This window comes from Epinephelus fuscoguttatus, linkage group LG2 (assembly GCF_011397635.1).
Source record: "Epinephelus fuscoguttatus linkage group LG2, E.fuscoguttatus.final_Chr_v1".
Lineage (NCBI taxonomy): Eukaryota > Metazoa > Chordata > Actinopteri > Perciformes > Serranidae > Epinephelus > Epinephelus fuscoguttatus.
The window spans coordinates 18,794,821-18,812,758 of NC_064753.1; the positions used below are offsets into that span (position 1 = coordinate 18,794,821).

At 43.0% G+C, this 17,938-nt stretch overlaps 1 protein-coding gene across 2 annotated transcripts; it reads left to right on the plus strand.

The window, feature by feature from the left end:
• Window positions 1-2,882: 2,882 nt before the first annotated feature.
• znf710b (zinc finger protein 710b) lies at window positions 2,883-15,110 on the plus strand. 2 transcript variants are annotated; one of them, XM_049602149.1, is made up of 6 exons: window positions 2,883-2,928; window positions 4,574-6,145; window positions 10,668-10,859; window positions 11,244-11,415; window positions 12,684-12,731; window positions 13,363-15,110. In XM_049602149.1, the coding sequence occupies exons 1-6, from the start codon at window positions 2,884-2,886 to the stop codon at window positions 13,542-13,544; spliced, it is 2,211 nt and encodes a 736-aa protein (XP_049458106.1). In that variant the 5' UTR covers window position 2,883; the 3' UTR covers window positions 13,545-15,110. The 2 variants fall into 2 exon arrangements, with proteins under 2 accessions (XP_049458106.1, XP_049458116.1); XM_049602159.1 differs by lacking the exon at window positions 12,684-12,731.
• The last annotated feature ends 2,828 nt before the right edge of the window (window positions 15,111-17,938 follow it).

A 17,938-nucleotide genomic window follows, 5' to 3' on the forward strand; every position in this document is an offset into this window, starting at 1 on the left:
GGAACAATGGGATGTCGAACCAATGGGCTGTCAAACCAATGGGCAGTTCCCCTCTACTACTTAATAGCATTTTGCGACCATGGAGCACCACTGCCACTTGCAGCTATTACTAATACATGGACTGGAGAGTTGTTATGTTTGTCTCCATCTTACAATGAAAAAATCATCACATATAACACTGCCGTGATAACAGTTAAACTTAATGAGATTAACGATGGCATGAGCAGAGGCAGCGTGTGTCTTTGTACCTGTAGGGCTCCGGACTGCGGGGCAGTTAGTTAACTTTAACTTTTTGCTAACTGCTAAAGCTAAGTGTTGTAAACAAGCTTCAAGTTCACAGCAAAAACATTTACACTTCCAGCTTGAGACAAACCAGGTGCTTCAAAATAAAAGCACCAGTGGTTCCACTTTAATTTAGGTACGACAATACTTCGTTCAACTTTAATACAATACTTCTTTTTTAACTTTATTGTAACTGGTTTATTTAATAATTTTGTGTTTTAGTGTTCTACAGTACTTTAAAGGACATTTCAAAATATATTGTGTATCATGATATAGCTTAAAACTATGGCGATATTATTTTTAAGCCATATTGCTCAGCCCTACCCTGCACCTACAGTCTAATGCCCTTTTTTACCATAATAGGGCCACAGCGAAGGCTCTTGATTACGCCAGTAACAATCATTTACCATCCCTGTGACGTGATTGTCTCCCCAGTTAGCGGACATTTTCGGTTGCTTATTGCTTTTTAGATCTTTCGGCGGTGATTTGCGTATATAAATTCTTGGCAAAATGTCACATCCGTCTCATCCTGCTAGCTGTCCCTTTTACACAGGCTTTGATTTGGCACTGTTACCACCTCTGCTGCCGGTTTAAAGACAAAACACTCTGGCCCCCCATTCCCTGTTTGCACCTTTTGTAAGGAAATAGTGAGATGGAGTAACAGTGCGACATTCCCACCTTGAACAGGCAGTGTAAAAGGGGCTCAAGCATTTCTCTGTATTTATCACTCACGCCATGTAAAACTACTCTATCCTGAAAAAAACAACACAGTGGCTGTCTAGCGCAGAGTAAACACAGGGCTGTTCTTCACATTGCAATTGCAAACAGAGAAGCTCAGACTGTTATTACTGTAGTTGTGTTCTGTGACATGGGAGGCTGCTCGATTATTCTAAAGGAAAGATGGTCATTTAATGGAAATGAGTGTTGGGGCTATACAGCATGTTGCAGAGAGAACATACCATCAATATATACTCATTTATAATACACACCAACATTTACATCAACTGTCCATTCATTGGCTGCTCTCATTGACTTACATTATCTTAGGAATTCCAGCAAAAAAAGTCAGGCTTTGGTTCGTCAATTTGCGCCCTTTCACGAGTCCTCACGTGTTGACACTGACCAAAGTGTGTGTTGCAAAATGCATACAGGCCATTTGGAATGTAGGTTTTGTGTCTGTAACATATTTTCTTGTCAATCAGTCTTTTGTTTCCTCATTTGCCTCCATAGTTTGCAGCTTTTGTATTGTCTCAGTTTCATCATTGGCAGGATGTGCATGACCTTTGTAGACTCACAGGCCACCGTTGGCACCGCCTCACAGCTCCGTGGCTATCTCATCTCCCCACGCTCCCCTAATTTTTGTTGGTCACGAGATGACGTGAAAAGAGATGAAAGGTCTTCGCGCTTGAACCTTGAACGTGTTTTCCTGAGGTGTCAATCAGCGGCCCAGTCTGTGTGTGTGTGTGTGTGTGTGTGTGTGTGTGTGTGTGTGTGTGTGTGTGTGATGAGGTACAGAGAGAGGGATATGTTGGCCTGTTTGCTGCATTATTGAGAGCAGCACTACACCTTTATTCTCTCCCTTAACTCTCATTTTATCTGTTCCTTTCCCTCCATCCATCTTCCATTTCTTCTTATTCTTTTACCGCATTCTGCTCCACTCTTCCCATCCCCCTCCGTCTCTTTCTCTCCCTCTCTCTTTCTGTCTCTCCCCTCCACCCCTCCCCTCTCTCTTCCTTCAGTATTCTCTCCTTCCACTCCCTCCTCCTCCTCTCTTTCTCCATCGTCTCTCTCTCTCTCTCTCTCTCTCTCTCTCTCTCACTCCCGTCCATTCGCTCATCTCCTTGTCAGTCACCTTCCATCTCTTTCTCTCCCTTCTTCCCTTTTCCCTATCACATACTTGCATCCAAGTCTGTGCACGAAACAATCTTCCAACACTTTTCTGTACTCATAAAGCTTACTTGATAAATGAGAGAGTGAAAGATACAAAGGCGCAGAGAGAGAGAGAGAGAGATAGAGAGATGCACAGAGGATACACAGAAAAGGACTCAGTAATAGATGGAGCTACAGGAATAAACAGATAAAGGAAGAGAGACAGACAGGGATAGGCAGAAACAAAGACAAAGAATGACAGACGGAGATGGAAGAAAGGAGCGAGAGTGAGGCGGGAGCCAGCCTAGTGGATCCATAATTTCAGACTGATATGATGTTGATTTTATTTTTGTTGGGGTGTGTGTGTGTGTGTGTGTGTGTGTGTGTGTGTGTGTGTGTGTGTGTGTCTTGTGACTTTGAGGTGACTTAGCCCATTTATCATCAGACTATCAAGAAGCCTCGTGCGTCCGTGATGTACGAGCTGCTTTTGTTTGTTTGTTTTTTTTTGAAACCCACTGGCCACATGCTGATCTGTTGGAAGAATATTTGTTTGTGTGTGTCTGGTCTGTGTTTGTGCTGGTGTGACCAGAGTCACTACCGAAACTGTGTCGGAGAAGAAGAAGAAGAGGAAGAGGAGTGGAGGCGGGCAGTGTTAGCCCCGCCTCCCCTCATCCCTCACGTATAAATAGGAGGCGAACGTAGCCTGTTCTCACTCAACACTCGCACTGAAGAATGAGATCCTTAAAGCACCTGAAACCTCACAGCAGGAGGAGTGTGGTGAGTTTATTGGCTCTCACTCGTAGCATGTTAAGTGGTAGTTTACGGAGGTGGCGGGCAACATGGGTTGATCGCCCTCACAGCTGAGAGACAGGTAGAGTAGCTGCCTTCAGGGATGCTTTGGATCTGTGTAGGGTTTCTTTGTTTTTTAAAGTTGCCATTTGCTGATTTCTTACATCTCACTAATTGAGAATCGTGTCTGGCATTAACTCCATTTTCCCTCTTTTGAGATTTTTTTCAACTCTTTCTCGTTTCTCTTCCTCTCTCGCTCTGTTTCACTTCACTATTTTTTTTTTTAATCTTTCATTCTGTCTGGCTTTCATTTTGTCATTTTCTTTCTCCTTCTGTCTCCTGGTTGCTCACTGCCTCTCCCTCCCTCCCTCCCTCTGTCTCTACATATCTTTCTTTCTCTTTCTTCCTCTTGCTCTCTTTTGACTGCTGCCTTACACTCACCCTCTCACTCTTTCACTCAGCTCCCCCCCTCCTCTCCAGTGTCTCTTTCTCTCTCTCTCTCTCTCTCTCTCTCTCTCTCCCACTCCACCTTCCCTCCTCCCCCACCCCCTCTTCTCCTTATCTCTCCTCCACTCTCCCTCTACCTTTCATTTTCTCTTTTTCTCCTCTCCCCCCTCCCCTCCACTAGACTCTTGCCTGCTCTAAGCTCTCTCTCTCTCTCCTGCTTCCCTCCCTCCCTCTTCTCTGTCTCTGCTTTTTCCTCTTCCCCCCTCTGTTCTCTCCCTGCTCTCCTCTGTTTTTGTCTCCTCTCCTGCTTTTCCTTTATTTTTTCCCTCGTATTTCTTAATCTTGCTCAATTTTTTCTTCCTCTTTTTCCCCCCTCTTGCACTTGAATGTGTGTGTTTGTGTGTAGATCAGTAGGCCACCTAATCCCCCGCAATACACACACACACACACACACACACACACACACACACACAGGCCATACATGGTTAGTACGCTGGATTAGGATGGTGTCTTTCATATTTCCTGTATCTCAGTCACCAGATCTAAAGATTTGCCTTCAGACAGTCTTGATTCAGGTTGACTTCTCGTCCCAGAAACATTGATTTGTGATGAGGTTAGTTTCTGTTGTGTGTGTGTGTGTGTGTGTGTGTAGCCTTCGTTGTGATTCAATAAAAGGCTTCTGAGAATAAAAATTTCTGTTTCTCTCTGTCTCTTCCTCCTTCTATCTCTCTCGACAACCAGCTCAAAGAGGGACTCTGATTGGATGATGAGCCTCAACACCTTTTTGTCCTTATTGGATCACTTTTGATGAAGGACACGTTCCCATTCGAGGACACTATGCTTTAGTTTGGCTCTAGCCAAATTCTTGTCATTACTTTTCTACCTTAGTTTAGATTCAAGAACATGAGGGTCCTGTCTTGACGAATGGGCGCTGTTTTCAACTTATCAAGAGCAGGCGATGTGTTCTTGTTTGACGCTCAACTTAATTGGCTAAAAAACAAACAGACATTCACCTAAACTTAAGACAATGACCGAGACAAAAATTTGTATCCATCATTTTTATTCCCTGCACCATAGACTCATAACAAACTCAATTTGCTGACTTTATCTCTGTAGCCAGATATATATTTGATAATTGCTTCCTTGCAGTACTGATGTCTCGTATGTGTGTCTCTTTCTGTTCCAGGAGGAGGCGAGCCGGCGCCTGGGTAGATGTGAGCCCAAGGTAATGGCCAGGCTGGTGGACATAGGCACACAGACAGATCCAGTAGTTGTGCTGTCCCTGGCCCAGGCCGCCGTGCTAGGTCTCATCTCCCAGAATGAAGTGTTCGGCGCTACCATTGCACCCAACGGCTTCTACACCGGCGAACCCAAAGAGTCCCCCGCGCCAACAGTAGACGGAGTCGACTACGAGTACGCAGACCAGCTTATAGGAGCCAACGGAGATTACCTAGGAGATAACTTGGGAGAAGACGGACAAATGCAACCGAGCTGCAGTCAGAGGAGGTGGCAGCAGGGGCCCCCTCAACATCCGGACGCGAAAATGGTCGTCCCCGACCGTCACGGCCTGCAAGGCGGTGACGTGTCCTCGTCCCATGTGAAAGGGGAAGTGGCGAACTCTGGAATGTCCTCCTGTGTCCACATGCTGAACAATATGGCTCCCCGAGGTGGTTTAGTACAAGTGGATCCAGCCACACTCAGAGGCACCAACAAGAACTGTGCAGAGTGTGAACGGGAAGCAACCAATCAGCCGCAAGCCAACACACACGTTCACCCTCCTCCCCCCCAGGTGCCCCACAGAGGAGGGGAGCAGGGCCACAGAGGACTGCAGGGCCAACGCCCTATGGGTGGCCACGGTCGAGGTGGCAGAGAGGATGAAGAAGAGGTAGAACACCCGGGGAACAACATGATGAAGCCCACACAGCAGGAGGAAGCCATCAGCAGCTACTTCCAGACCAGTGAGGTGGGCAGCTATGATTCAGCGGAGATGGGTATGGGGGGCGAGTATGAAGACAGCAGCCAGAACATGATGTGGACAGATGGGGGTGCAGGAGCGCAACACCAGCAACCTCCGCACCCCCAGCCTCCTCGTCGGCATGGCGGCCGCAGAGTGGATCGGCTAGATATCAACATCCAGATTGACGAATCTTACTGTGTAGATGTGGGAGATGGTCTGAAGCGCTGGAAGTGTCGGATGTGTGATAAATCATACACCTCCAAGTACAACCTGGTCACGCACATCCTGGGCCACAACGGCATCAAACCGCACGCCTGTCCACATTGTGGCAAACTCTTCAAGCAGCCAAGTCATCTTCAAACCCACCTGCTGACCCATCAAGGTACGCGACCCCACAAGTGCACCGTCTGCAAGAAGGGCTTTACCCAGACCAGCCACCTGAAGCGACACATGCTCCAACACACCGATGTCAAGCCCTACAGCTGCCGCTTCTGCCGCCGCGGCTTCGCCTATCCTAGCGAGCTGCGAGCGCATGAGGTGAAGCACGAGCGTGGACGTTGCCATGTCTGCTCGCAGTGCGGCATGGAGTTCCCCACCTACGCCCACCTCAAACGCCACCAGACCAGTCACCAGGGCCCCCACACCTTCCAGTGCACCGAGTGCAACAAGTCCTTTGCCTACCGTAGCCAGCTCCAGAACCACCTCCTGAAGCACCAGAGCCCGAGGCCTTACACCTGCTCCCAGTGCGGCCTGGAGTTTGTGCAGCTCCACCACCTACGTCAGCATTCGCTTACTCATAAGGTAAGAACACTGTCGTCTGATACTTCCGCTCCAATCCAGACTTCCAGACTCCTCCAGTTACAGACACACTGTATATATTAACCTGCTTGGATAATTAGACTGTTAAAGGGACAGTTCACCCCGAAATCAGAAAAACATATTTTTCCTCTTCCAGGCAGTACTTCTTGTCAATCTAGATGGTTTCGGTGTGAGTTGCCGAATATGTAGATATCGTCCGTAGAGATGTCTGCCTTGTCTTGAATATAGTGGAACTAGATAGCACCAAAAAATGTTGTTGCTTGAAACTCAACAGCAGTGCCTCTTTCCAGAAATCATGACCTGGTTACTCAACATATTCCACAGACATTGTTTTGAGCAGTTATATTCAGGAACTGTTTTGTTCCTACATCTGCCAAACATATTGCTGTGCAGAAGGAAGTGTACATCTACTCACGGACGAGAGGATCAGGCTTGTGACAGTGCAAGATGTAAACATTAATGGCGTCTTCCTCGACTGAACTGTAATGTTAGCTATCTCAGTGGTGCTCGGTGAGCTAGCAGTAGGTGCATGCTTCCCTCTTCACGAAGATACAGTTGGCAGGTGTAGTTTGGTAGAGAGAAAATAGTTCCTACATGACACTGCTCACAGCAAGGTGTGTGGATTATCTTGAGTAACCAGGTCATGACTTCTGGAAACAGACATTGCTGCTGCTGTTGTTGTTTTTCAAATGTATTTTTTGGCACTTTGAGCACCACAGGCTGAGTGCCATCTAGTTCCATTATATTGAAGAGGAGGCTGTCTAGATTGTTTTTCTTTTGTCATGTAAAGTAAAATAAGTGTAGAGAGCAAAAGCAAACAGACACACAAAAAAAGAGATCACCAGAGGGAGGCAACTCTGTCCATCCTCTGTCCTTTACCCACAAAGATCTGGGTGATGTAGACAGGTGAGAGCACTTACCCTAGCAGGCATCCATACTCTGTGCTGCGTCCTTTTGTGTCTTTATGTCAGACTTTTGTTGTGACTAAAACTTCCTTGGGAAATAGCAAAATGTCCCACACCAAGGACAGACTTTGCTACATTTTTTTTCTATCGTAGTGCTCACAAGTCTGGGTTAGGATGTGTGCCAGTGCCAGTTTTTGCATGTAGTCACCCTGAGTACAGTTTGTCACCTATTTAATAGAGAAGACACCAGGATGTGTGTCCTGGGGAGAATTGAGTTTCTAGCTCTGAAACAGTTCACAGTTCACAGTTCATGTCAACAAATAAGGACAGATCTGTTGCAAGGTAATGATCCTGTACGCTGTAAAAAAAAAATCCCTTTCACATAAAATATGTTTTAATTAAGGAAATGAGAAGTAGAAGATATGTTTGTTCAGTGCTGCATCTTGACAAAGATTTGACTCTGTACATCCACAATACTGAGTGTCTTCCTGCACACCTCATTATAGTCTTCGCCTGAATGAAATGTCTGTAATTGCTCAGTGCCCCCTGCGTGCTCTACACACATGCACACAATTACTCACACACAGGTGAGGAAGAGAGATGAGGGCACTGAGAGATCCCAGTTCATTTAATATTACCACCGCGGGACTATCTTTCCCTCAGTTCCCTCTCAGTTTGAAGCCGTGATTATTAGTCGTCACTTTAAAATCACAACATGTGACATAATTTCTCTGAAACTGCACCCTTCGTTTTATTGTTTGATTGAGACATCTTTTTGGAAATCGCCACTTTTTCTTCACAAAGATGGATGGAGCGATGGATAGAGTTTCTAAAATGAATCACACATAGTGACAAATGAAATGCTGAGGAGGATTTACTTAAATTTGATTACTTTAAGGGGAACAAAACCCCATAAGCCACACACTCATCATGGATATGAGAGAGCAGTCAGTATTCTCAGTGGAGGAAATGCTCTCTTTTGTATTTGAGCCTGCCGTCTGTTCACTGCTCCCCCTGGTGGACAGCAGCAACACAACACATTTGTTGTGCAGACAGCGGGGGGACTGACAGCCTGCCAGATCTGTCTGCGTATACAAACACAGTCTCTCGACCCACTGGTGACCTGTAATACATATTTGCTCTTCTCAGTAAACCAGAATCCAGTTATTCAGAGCCACTTTTTTGTCTGCTGACACTGACTGTGGAGCAGAGAGTGTATGGTGCAGCAGCACATTCATTTAGACAAGCCTCAAGGCCTTGGATGTTGTGAATTGCTGCTCTTGTGACCTGCTTCTCGATGTTTATACATTTGCTGTCACATGTGGTTGGGAATATTACAGAAACAGAGTATGGATGGCTGTTAAGAATGTTTGTTTTTGATGTATTGTAGTGTTCTCTCTTGGTACACCCAAAATGGCTGCCATGGATTTTGATATAGTCAAGCAAATGAGCAATACCTCACAGACAGGATGTAAATATAATTAGATTTATTAGATTAAAAGTTCAACAAAAAAATCACAGACAAAATGGTTGTTCTACCATCACAGCCACCATGCTCTTTGGCCTGCATGTTTGACAGGAACATTCCTACACCAAATGAGATATACCCAGTTTGGATAGAGGGATGTCACTGCTCCATGTAAACACCATGTTGTTGGGACATGCTGAGCATTAACAGTGTAAAAAAATCTTTATTGGTGATTCCACATCTGACAAAGTCCATTAATGGATTGGTTATCTGTCTATTAAAGAGTATAATCAACTCTTAGTGTTTTGGAACTACAGTCCCCACAATGCCTTTGAGGATTTTTTAGCTTACATTTGTTTACATTATGGAAAATTGGCATTATTGAAGTTAGTCAAATTAGCAATCACCATTTCCTGTTTCAAGTATGCTTATTGACGTATAGGAAGTTATCACTGGTTTACTTTAATAATGAAGAAAAGCTAAAAACATGATGATTTCAGGCGTTTTGGAGTCGAAGGCAGCGTCTTTTTGTGATTACTAAGCAGATTCATGAACATCATACAGAGATGTCCTTAGAGGTCTGATTCATTATTGAGTCCCTTGTTGATTCCTGACCAATTTTCTATGTGGCTCATATGGACGAGCGAGACGAAGAGCGTGCAAGTATGGACAGAAGTGTAGATGAGACACAAAAACTTTCTTTGATCACATACTCTCAACTCACAGTGACAAACAGAGTAAAAGCTGACCTAACTGAACGGTCCAATGCAGGTTGAATATGAATCGGCAGGTCCACGTTATGTACGTATGGTGTTTGAAAAGTCTGTAGCATCACTGCACTGCTTTTTTAAAAAACTATGATAGTCTGGTCACATCCCTCACATGCATCCAAGCAATGTCTCACTCCCTCTTCCTCTTCTTGCAGGTTTCGTACTGATAGAGCTGAAATTACATTCAGTAACTACTATTTTTTTTCTTGCTGAGGCAGCAAAGATTTTTGCCATTGCGGCCCGCCAAAACAGAACGTTACCAGCAGAAACACTGTGCTGATGTTTCCACCCTTATTATACATTACAAGCAGCACTGTTGTCATCTGTCTTCATGAAATGAAGCCACTCTTTGAAATGCTTATTCCCCTCCGCCATGACTCCCACATGTTGCAAGTATCTTAAAGTGTCGTTGCATGAGTCTGGCATCATTGTTTTGCAATGCACAACTGCCAGAAAACCATTCCAGCATCAATAAAAGGATAAGCTCGGAGGCATGTGATTCCGACGGATCAAACAATTTGGAAGCGGATCCTGTCACATTGAATCTGAAAATATATATATCATATCTGTGTGTTCAGATTTGACTGAGTTATAATCTCTAAAACAGACAGAACATTATTTTTGTATTGAAAGTCTTCTGGTTTCTGTTTGTAGCCCAAGTTGTATTGACCAATCACGTGTGAGCTGGCTTCGGTCGTTGCAGATGGACGGCAAAAGAGGCAGAATGCATTGGCTGAAATGCAATCTGGAAACCCATTGGCTCTTGCCTCACAATGATTTAGCTTTTTATTAGCTTTTTTATTAGTATGTATCTGCATTCATACGCAGACATCAGTTTATAGAGATAAATAAACAATGACCAGCGCACAAAAGAGGAAGTCTTGTCCGGATATCTGCTAGCTATACCAGAAGCCCTGCCATATTGGCCGTTGCCCCCAGCTAAAGCGTCAGACTGATAGGCGATGGGTTCCAACATTGACTGAGTTATGACTTTAAGAAGGAGTGCTTATTGTTGCAGTCTGGTGCTAAAGGTTTTGAAGTACCCTAATTGTCTCCATGAGCTGCGTGCCACTGCTGCAGCTCCAACTGCTGACTGTGTCCGCAAGCCGGCCAAATGAGCATCCAGACCACAATCAGTAGCATCCTGTTTTTCTCAGAACACCAGCACGCACCTGTCCTTGTCACCTCGCTCAGTGAATCAGCCTCACTCTCACACCTCTTCCTCACACTTTGAAAACCTTTAAATTAAGCAACAAATCCACACCTGTCTCACTCTTAGTTAATAATGTGACAAGGAAACAAAACCATACACGCTGCTATATTTGAATGATTAATCCTTTCCTTCTGTTTGCACCCTGTAGGGGATGAAAGGCCACAAGTGTGACGTGTGTTCCCGAGAGTTCACCCTGTCTGCCAACCTGAAGAGGCACATGCTCATCCACAACAGCGTCAGGCCCTTCCAGTGTCACGTCTGCTTCAAGAGCTTCATCCAGAAACAGACCCTCAAGACCCACATGATCGTCCACCTGCCTGTGAAGCCATTCAAATGCAAGGTGAGAATCTGAACTTGATTAAATTTATTTTTATGAAATGATAATATTCTAGGTGATAGTAGCAAGTGTAAGATTTTCTAATTAATTTTGGCGTGAAATGAGATGTGATGGCGCATTCTAAGTTCAGTTCAATTTAATGTTAACAGGATTATGTGAGGAGGAGAAATTTCATAAGGATAATACTCTTAGATATCAGTGGTTTTGCTGTAATGATTTCACATTTCTTACCATGGGAGAAAATCCATCTTAAGCTTTGAGGCAACTGTCATCAGTCAGGATGTTCTCACCATGAGCTACCATCCACATGTAGCTACCTTGTCACATACCTTTTAAATTAATTTATGTCTGTGTTCATTAATGTCAGTGTTTTATATTTTTTCGCAGGTATGTGGCAAGTCTTTCAACAGAATGTACAACCTGCTGGGCCACATGCATCTCCACGCTGGTAGTAAGCCCTTCAAGTGTCCTTACTGCACCAGTAAGTTCAACCTGAAGGGAAACCTCAGCAGGCACATGAAGGTCAAGCACGGGATGGACGTCTCACCAGAAGGACAAGGTGAGGCCTGCTTCACATGCTGTCACATATTATCTTTAACTGTCATTTAGAATCCAGGGAAGATTGGTTGAATGTGCTCTTCTTCAGTCTACAAATACACACATGTCCACAAATATAACCAATAAACATTATCAGTGATGAATGTTTAATTGTAATTTAAGTTTGGGACTAATATATGATAGTAACAGACCATTAGCGTGCACAGCCTGAATATGTCAATATCCTTGGACCCTGTCATGCTCGGTCTAAGCTGCCAACCTCTTATTTTTCACCACTATGCACCATACAAGAGGAGCACACACACTCTTTTTATAAAAATGATATTTAGCACATAAATCAGTAATTTAAGACTGATATTTTTATACAAGCAACATTCATATCAAAAGCTCTTTTTAAGCTGCATATCTATTGAGTAAACCACTTTCTCCGTCTTGCTTTTAGTTTATCACTTGTTTAGGCACACTTACTGATGTAACATGTTTGCAATTACAGCTACATTAAAGGAACACTTCATCCCCCAAATCACCTTTTGTATATCAATTACTCATCCAATGTTATGTTCATTCATGAGGAAAACATTATTTTTCTTGCATGCCTCCATGTTGAATAAAGAATCCAAAATGGAGAAAATTCTTGATGAATTGCGGTGAATGGGGGCCACATTTAACAACAGCAAAACTACATCAAAACATCCATTTACAAATTCTCACATAACTCATGCAGTATAATCTAAGTCTCATTTAACCAGTTGTATGCTCAGTACCTCCCAAACACAGTGCCCCTTCTAATGGGGAACTGAACTGAAGGTGAAACTTATCTATGCCCTCTTCAAAGCCAGACTCCATTCACAAAAACAGTGATTTTACCTCACTGAATATGGGATCTGCTGTTAGTTAGTGTTAATATGTGACTTTGGTGTTTTAAAGGCATCATTTAGATTTATCAAAGTCACACATTTACACAAACAAATTAAGTAATTGAGGCAGTGGTAGGCCAGCAGCTCCCGTGTTCAGGGAGATAAAATTATTGTTTTTGTCAATGGAGTCTGGCACTGAAGAGAGCACAGTTAAGTTTCACTTTTGGTTCAGCTCTCCCTCTGACAGGGCTGTTTGTTTGGGAAGTACTGAGCATATGACTGCGTAAATGAGACTTGGATTGTACTGTAAGAGTTGTGTTTGTGTTTGTAAACAGATATTTTGATACAGTTTTTGTGTTGTCAAAACGTGGCCCCTAATTCTCTGTGTTTTTGAATTCTTCGTTCACTGCAGATATGCAAGAAAAGCAAAAATTCATTCACAAATTCAGCGTAACACAAGGTGAGTAATTGATATTCCATTAGTCATTTCATTAAGGCCCTGGAAACCTATTTTCTCAATCAGCTTCTTACTATCTTGAATCGTGAATCCTACATGAAGCAAAACTTTCTGCCAAACATGCAAGATTTCTGTATTAAGTTTTCTCTTTATGCTCACCTCACTAGTTTGAGGTGGGTGTCATGTACCTTCAGGCAGAGTGTATCAGTAATTGAACCAGAATCTGATGACAGTTATGGGATTGCCTGCTTGTGGTGGAATCTGATCAAACCTCACCCACACAGTCCTGATGAAGCAGCTTAGCTACTGAATATTAAATGCTTACTTAAAATGACCTATGGATAGTTTTCCTAAACTTTAAACTATCATTATTCCTTTTGTAAATCATTCATATCCAATGGAAACAAAACTATAATCGTATATGAAAGTTATATAAAAATGAATTCCTCAGTGTTTTTAATTTAAAGCAAGAACCCATATCTGTTAACACTGAAGCAATAAAACAGTGTAAACCATCATGTGGAACAGAATTGGTACTGGAATTACTTCAGCACAGTGACACTGATTGTACTTCCTGTGAGGAAGAATATAGCTTTGGAAATGTACTTTATAATTTTCTTTTTGTATTTCCCAGAAGTACTTCCCGAAATGGATAACCAGGGGGAGTATGAAGGACAGAATTTCGGCTTTACGTCACCAGACAATATGGACAATGGTGGCTCCCAAAACCTCACTAAACTCACCACAGCAAACATGGAGGACATGGAGGAGTATTACAATTTCGGGAAAGATACTAACACCTACACTACACCTTGAGTGCTGATGAATCGGGAGAACATGTTGTGCTTTTTCTTAAAGGCTTAAGGAAATTGCAGAGTTGTTGTCAAGGCTTTGGGAGACACTGGGGACGGGGTTTTACTTTCAGTTTTGGCCTCCTTCCAGAAGAGCCAGAACTGACGGACTCTGATGGGAGGCCAGGAAGGAGACGCACTTCAAAGGAGACGTTTCAGCTCTGTTGCTGATAGCAGAGACACTGAAACTGTTGACGCCAGTCTGGAGCTCCTTTTTTTGGAATTACCACGCTTAGCGACTCAAAGACTCTCACTGGCGGACGGTCAAATCTGTATGTTGTGTGTATGTATCAGTTATTTGGAAACAAAAAAAAGAAAAGTTGCAGAGCCATCAGTTTCATTTGATGTGATAGAAATCTGTTTACCATTTTGCCATTTTTTTGTCATTCACAACCAACGTATGCCCTTATATTTTTGACTGAAAGTGCCAGCTAGATACATTTGCAACTAAGCTTCCACCGTGTCAGCTATTTACTCACTGTATATCGAACTTTTGATACATAGTCACAACATATTCATAGGTTTGAATGCTCTTACTAAACAGTTCCTAAATGTAGTTACCATTCCTGCTTTGCCCTCAGTTTAAACAGGCCGCTCTTTCAATGCGTGGAGGACATTGTAGCCTTTCTCTTGCCAGGGCACTTACTACCAAAGTTGCTACTGTCACATGTCGGCTGAAACCAGAAAAGTGTGACCGACATGCAAAGCCCTCTCACTGTACAAATGATTCTGCAACACGCAGCGTGTTTACCCACCGTTTTTTGTCTCACATGGTTTAGCTTTACATTAATAATCTATCCCGTGTAGTGAATATACTGCTCAAAGTTTTTGAATTACTGAGTGAACAATACGAAGCACTTTTTCATTGAGACCTGTCATTTATTTTCTGTGAAGACTGTCTTCAGATTGAACTCTTTTGCCTCAAAGAGAAGAGCTGGGGGGAAATAAGATCGTAGAATCTTTCAAACCCCCACAACGGCAATATTATTGAACACAAACAGATATGCTTTCTCAGTAGGTTTTTTTTTGTAAACTGCAGTTTCCTTGATATGGATATTTCACAGTTGTCAGTTTAAATGTGAAGTGAAGAATGAGCAGTTTGTACGGAGACTCAGCAGTTTGTTTCTTTTTTTGTTGTTTGTAGTTTCAGCGCTCTTAAATCCAGGGCTGTTTACACTTCACTTTCAATTCACTTCATTCAAAAAGATATTTCCCCCCTCGATGGGGAAAAAAACACTGAGAGTGAATGTCAAATGCAATCTGTAGGTAGAAAAAAGAAAGAAATTCTTGGGAGGTTCGAGTTACATTTTTGTATGATTGAATTGAAAGTGGACTGACGCTAGTCCTGCTGTTCATAATTCTGTTTTGGGGACAGTCAGCTCCCCCTGTCCTGCCATGCAGGTCAGCCTTGATATGCACACTAAACCAGAGAAATGGTCTACTAGTTCTTCTTTGAGATGAGGAATATCAAACTGAGACCTCATGGAAATTGACCATGAATTATTTAATAAAGGTTCTCTAGTTTAAATGATGGAGGCTGGTGTTTTAATCTGTCACTATTTGGGGGAGGAGGGGTATTCTCAGAGTCTGGTATTTTTAGAGGTAGGGATGACTGTGGTTGTTCCACCCCTGACTGAAGGAATTGCCTTGAAATAAAGTACGAACAATCATGGGATGTATCCTACTGACTTTGGTGATCCTGTGACTTCCTTTAGTGCAGGGGTGTCCAAACTTTTTTGAATGGGGGCCAGATAAAATAATGTCAAAATACCTGGGGGCCAACTGATTGTCGCATCAAATGGGTTTAAAAAAAGAAGTGATATAAATGCAACCATTTTTTATTCCTACTTGAGGCCTGTCTACAAACTGTATCATAGTCCTATCATTGTGAGGTGAAAGGCAAAAATGCAAAGTGGTCTTGCTCAATTAACCATTATTGTGTAAAGGGCCACATATGGTATATTTTGAAAGTCAAGCCAAGGGCCAATTAAAATTGGCCCCTGGGCCACAATTGGCCCCCGGGCCAGACTTTGGACATGCCTGCTTTAGCGCCACCTGTGATTAACAGTTAAAGTTTTGAGTAAAAAGTCTAAACAACTATTTAATGGATTGCTATAAAATTTGATTCACACGTTCATGTTCCCCTCAGAATGAATCGCAATCACTTTGGTGACTTTTCATCTAGAGCCATCATCAGGAAAAATTACGTGACATACAGGAAGTACCCTTACACTGAAAACACACCTGCCTTTAATTTTATTATGACGTATGAATTTTATTAGTGCCAATTTGGTGGCATGATGGTATAGTGGTTAGCATTGTTACCTCACAGCAAGAGGGTTCCTGGTTGGAACCCAGAGTGGGGGGTTCAAACCCAGGGTGAGGGAGCCCTTCTGTGGAGTCTGCATGTTCTCCTCATGTCAGCGTGGGTTTTCTCAGAGCACTCCGGCTTCCTCCCACAGTCCAAAGACATGCATGTTAATTGGTGACTCTAAATTGTCCGTAGGTGTGAATGTGAGTGTGAATGGTTGTCTGTCTTTATATGTTTGCCCTGTGATAGTCTGGTGACCTGCAACCTGGTGTACCCCACCTTTCACCCAGTGTCAGCTGGGATAGGCTCCAGTCCCTCCGTGGCTACGGAAAATGAATGAATGAATGCTGATTTGACCAACTACAGGTAAAAACACACAAGCAGACAATGGATATCAGGGATATCAGCCAGACAGCAAAATGTCAGGTGAATCATTGTCCAATCACATCCATATGAATTTGATCCTTCATTTCCACACTGTGGATATGTGAGAGCTGTAGTTGAGCCAAACGTTGCTAATGAAATTAAAGGGAGCTTTGATTCCAGTGTGAGCTGGTGCTCCTTGTATTACAGTTATATTGATTTTTGTATCCAGCATCTATCCCACTGAGGTTTAGTGGATGTGTACATGACTACTCTAACTCTAAGAAAACTAATTCCCATCAGCCTCAGCTGACAATGTTGTTTGTGCTAATAAGCAAATGTTGGCAAGCAAAACTAGGATGGTGTAGCTAGTATGTTAACGTTAAATGAGAAATCAAAATTAAACTCTTGGGACATTTAAAAATACAATTACACAAGTTAGACCACATGTTTGACGCATTTCTGAACTGTAAATTTACCTTATTATTAACTGATAATCATGTTTTCTCATTAAATTTAAGCAGTCTGCTGGCAGGACGTTAGCGTCTTGCCTCAGGACACATTGCCTGTTGTGCCTTTTGAGTTTTGTCTGTGGCCTTTCTGCAGCCTCTTGTCAACTCCACTCCAGACCCTCCTCTGTAAAATGTGCACCCCTGCGGTTGGTTCTGCACTGTTTCACGGATGCTATGCATTGTGCAGGGATTATACTTCCATAGGAAATCATTTCCCGGGACGTGATTGAACAATTTACTCAGAGATACGACTCTTTTATGGCCACAGATCATATTAAGTGGGAGGTTCTTTAGCACTTAACAGTTCCATGTTAATGTTCCTTCAGGAGGAAATTAAAAAAAAAAGGGGGGGAAAGAGGTAATCTAAATGCTAATTTCTGGTAATTTTTTGATAGAGGCACCTTGTTCATTTTCTTTGACTTTTTTAGTGACAGAGAGAGAGACAAGCGTATTCCCTGGTCAGTGGCTCAGTTATTAAGTTAAACTCTGTCATGAATTTTGGATACCAAATGCTGCAGACGGAGAATGAACAGCAAGGATAACATGATATCAAACTGGCTAGTGTTCTGTCAGTGTTTGTATGTCTGTACTCTGATTGCCTTTAATTAGATCGCCAACCTGAGAACATCCTAATAACATATTCTTCCTGAAGGCACACCTTGCTTTGGCCTACTTCTGTTAGGTTGTTTTGGAGGATAACTTGATAAAACCAGGTGATGTAAATGAACAAAAACACTGCTAGAAAGTAAAATTATGTAACTTGTGACTGGATTATCCTACTGGAAGCCTCAGTTATTCTACATTACAAGCAAACTGGATCAACCATCAGTAAAGACCTGCAGGTGCAGTTTTGCCCAGAGTCTACGTCAGATAAGAGCAGTGTACCTGCTTTCATATGCAGTACTTGGCTGGCTGACTTTGTGCATGTCGACATCTGCTGGTGTTACACTGCAGTCGTCACCACAACAAATACCATTGCCAAAACTCCCATCAGGTCGGCCCCCTGCTGGTGCAAACACCACTCACTGCCATGCACTGGAGGGTGCATATGACACCCACTAAATGAGCATACAGTGCTGCATGAATGCACTGATGGACAGAGGCTCGTATGTGCAAGTGCATGAAATCAAAATGTGAAATGAAATTGCACGTGGATGACATTTACTATTAGTG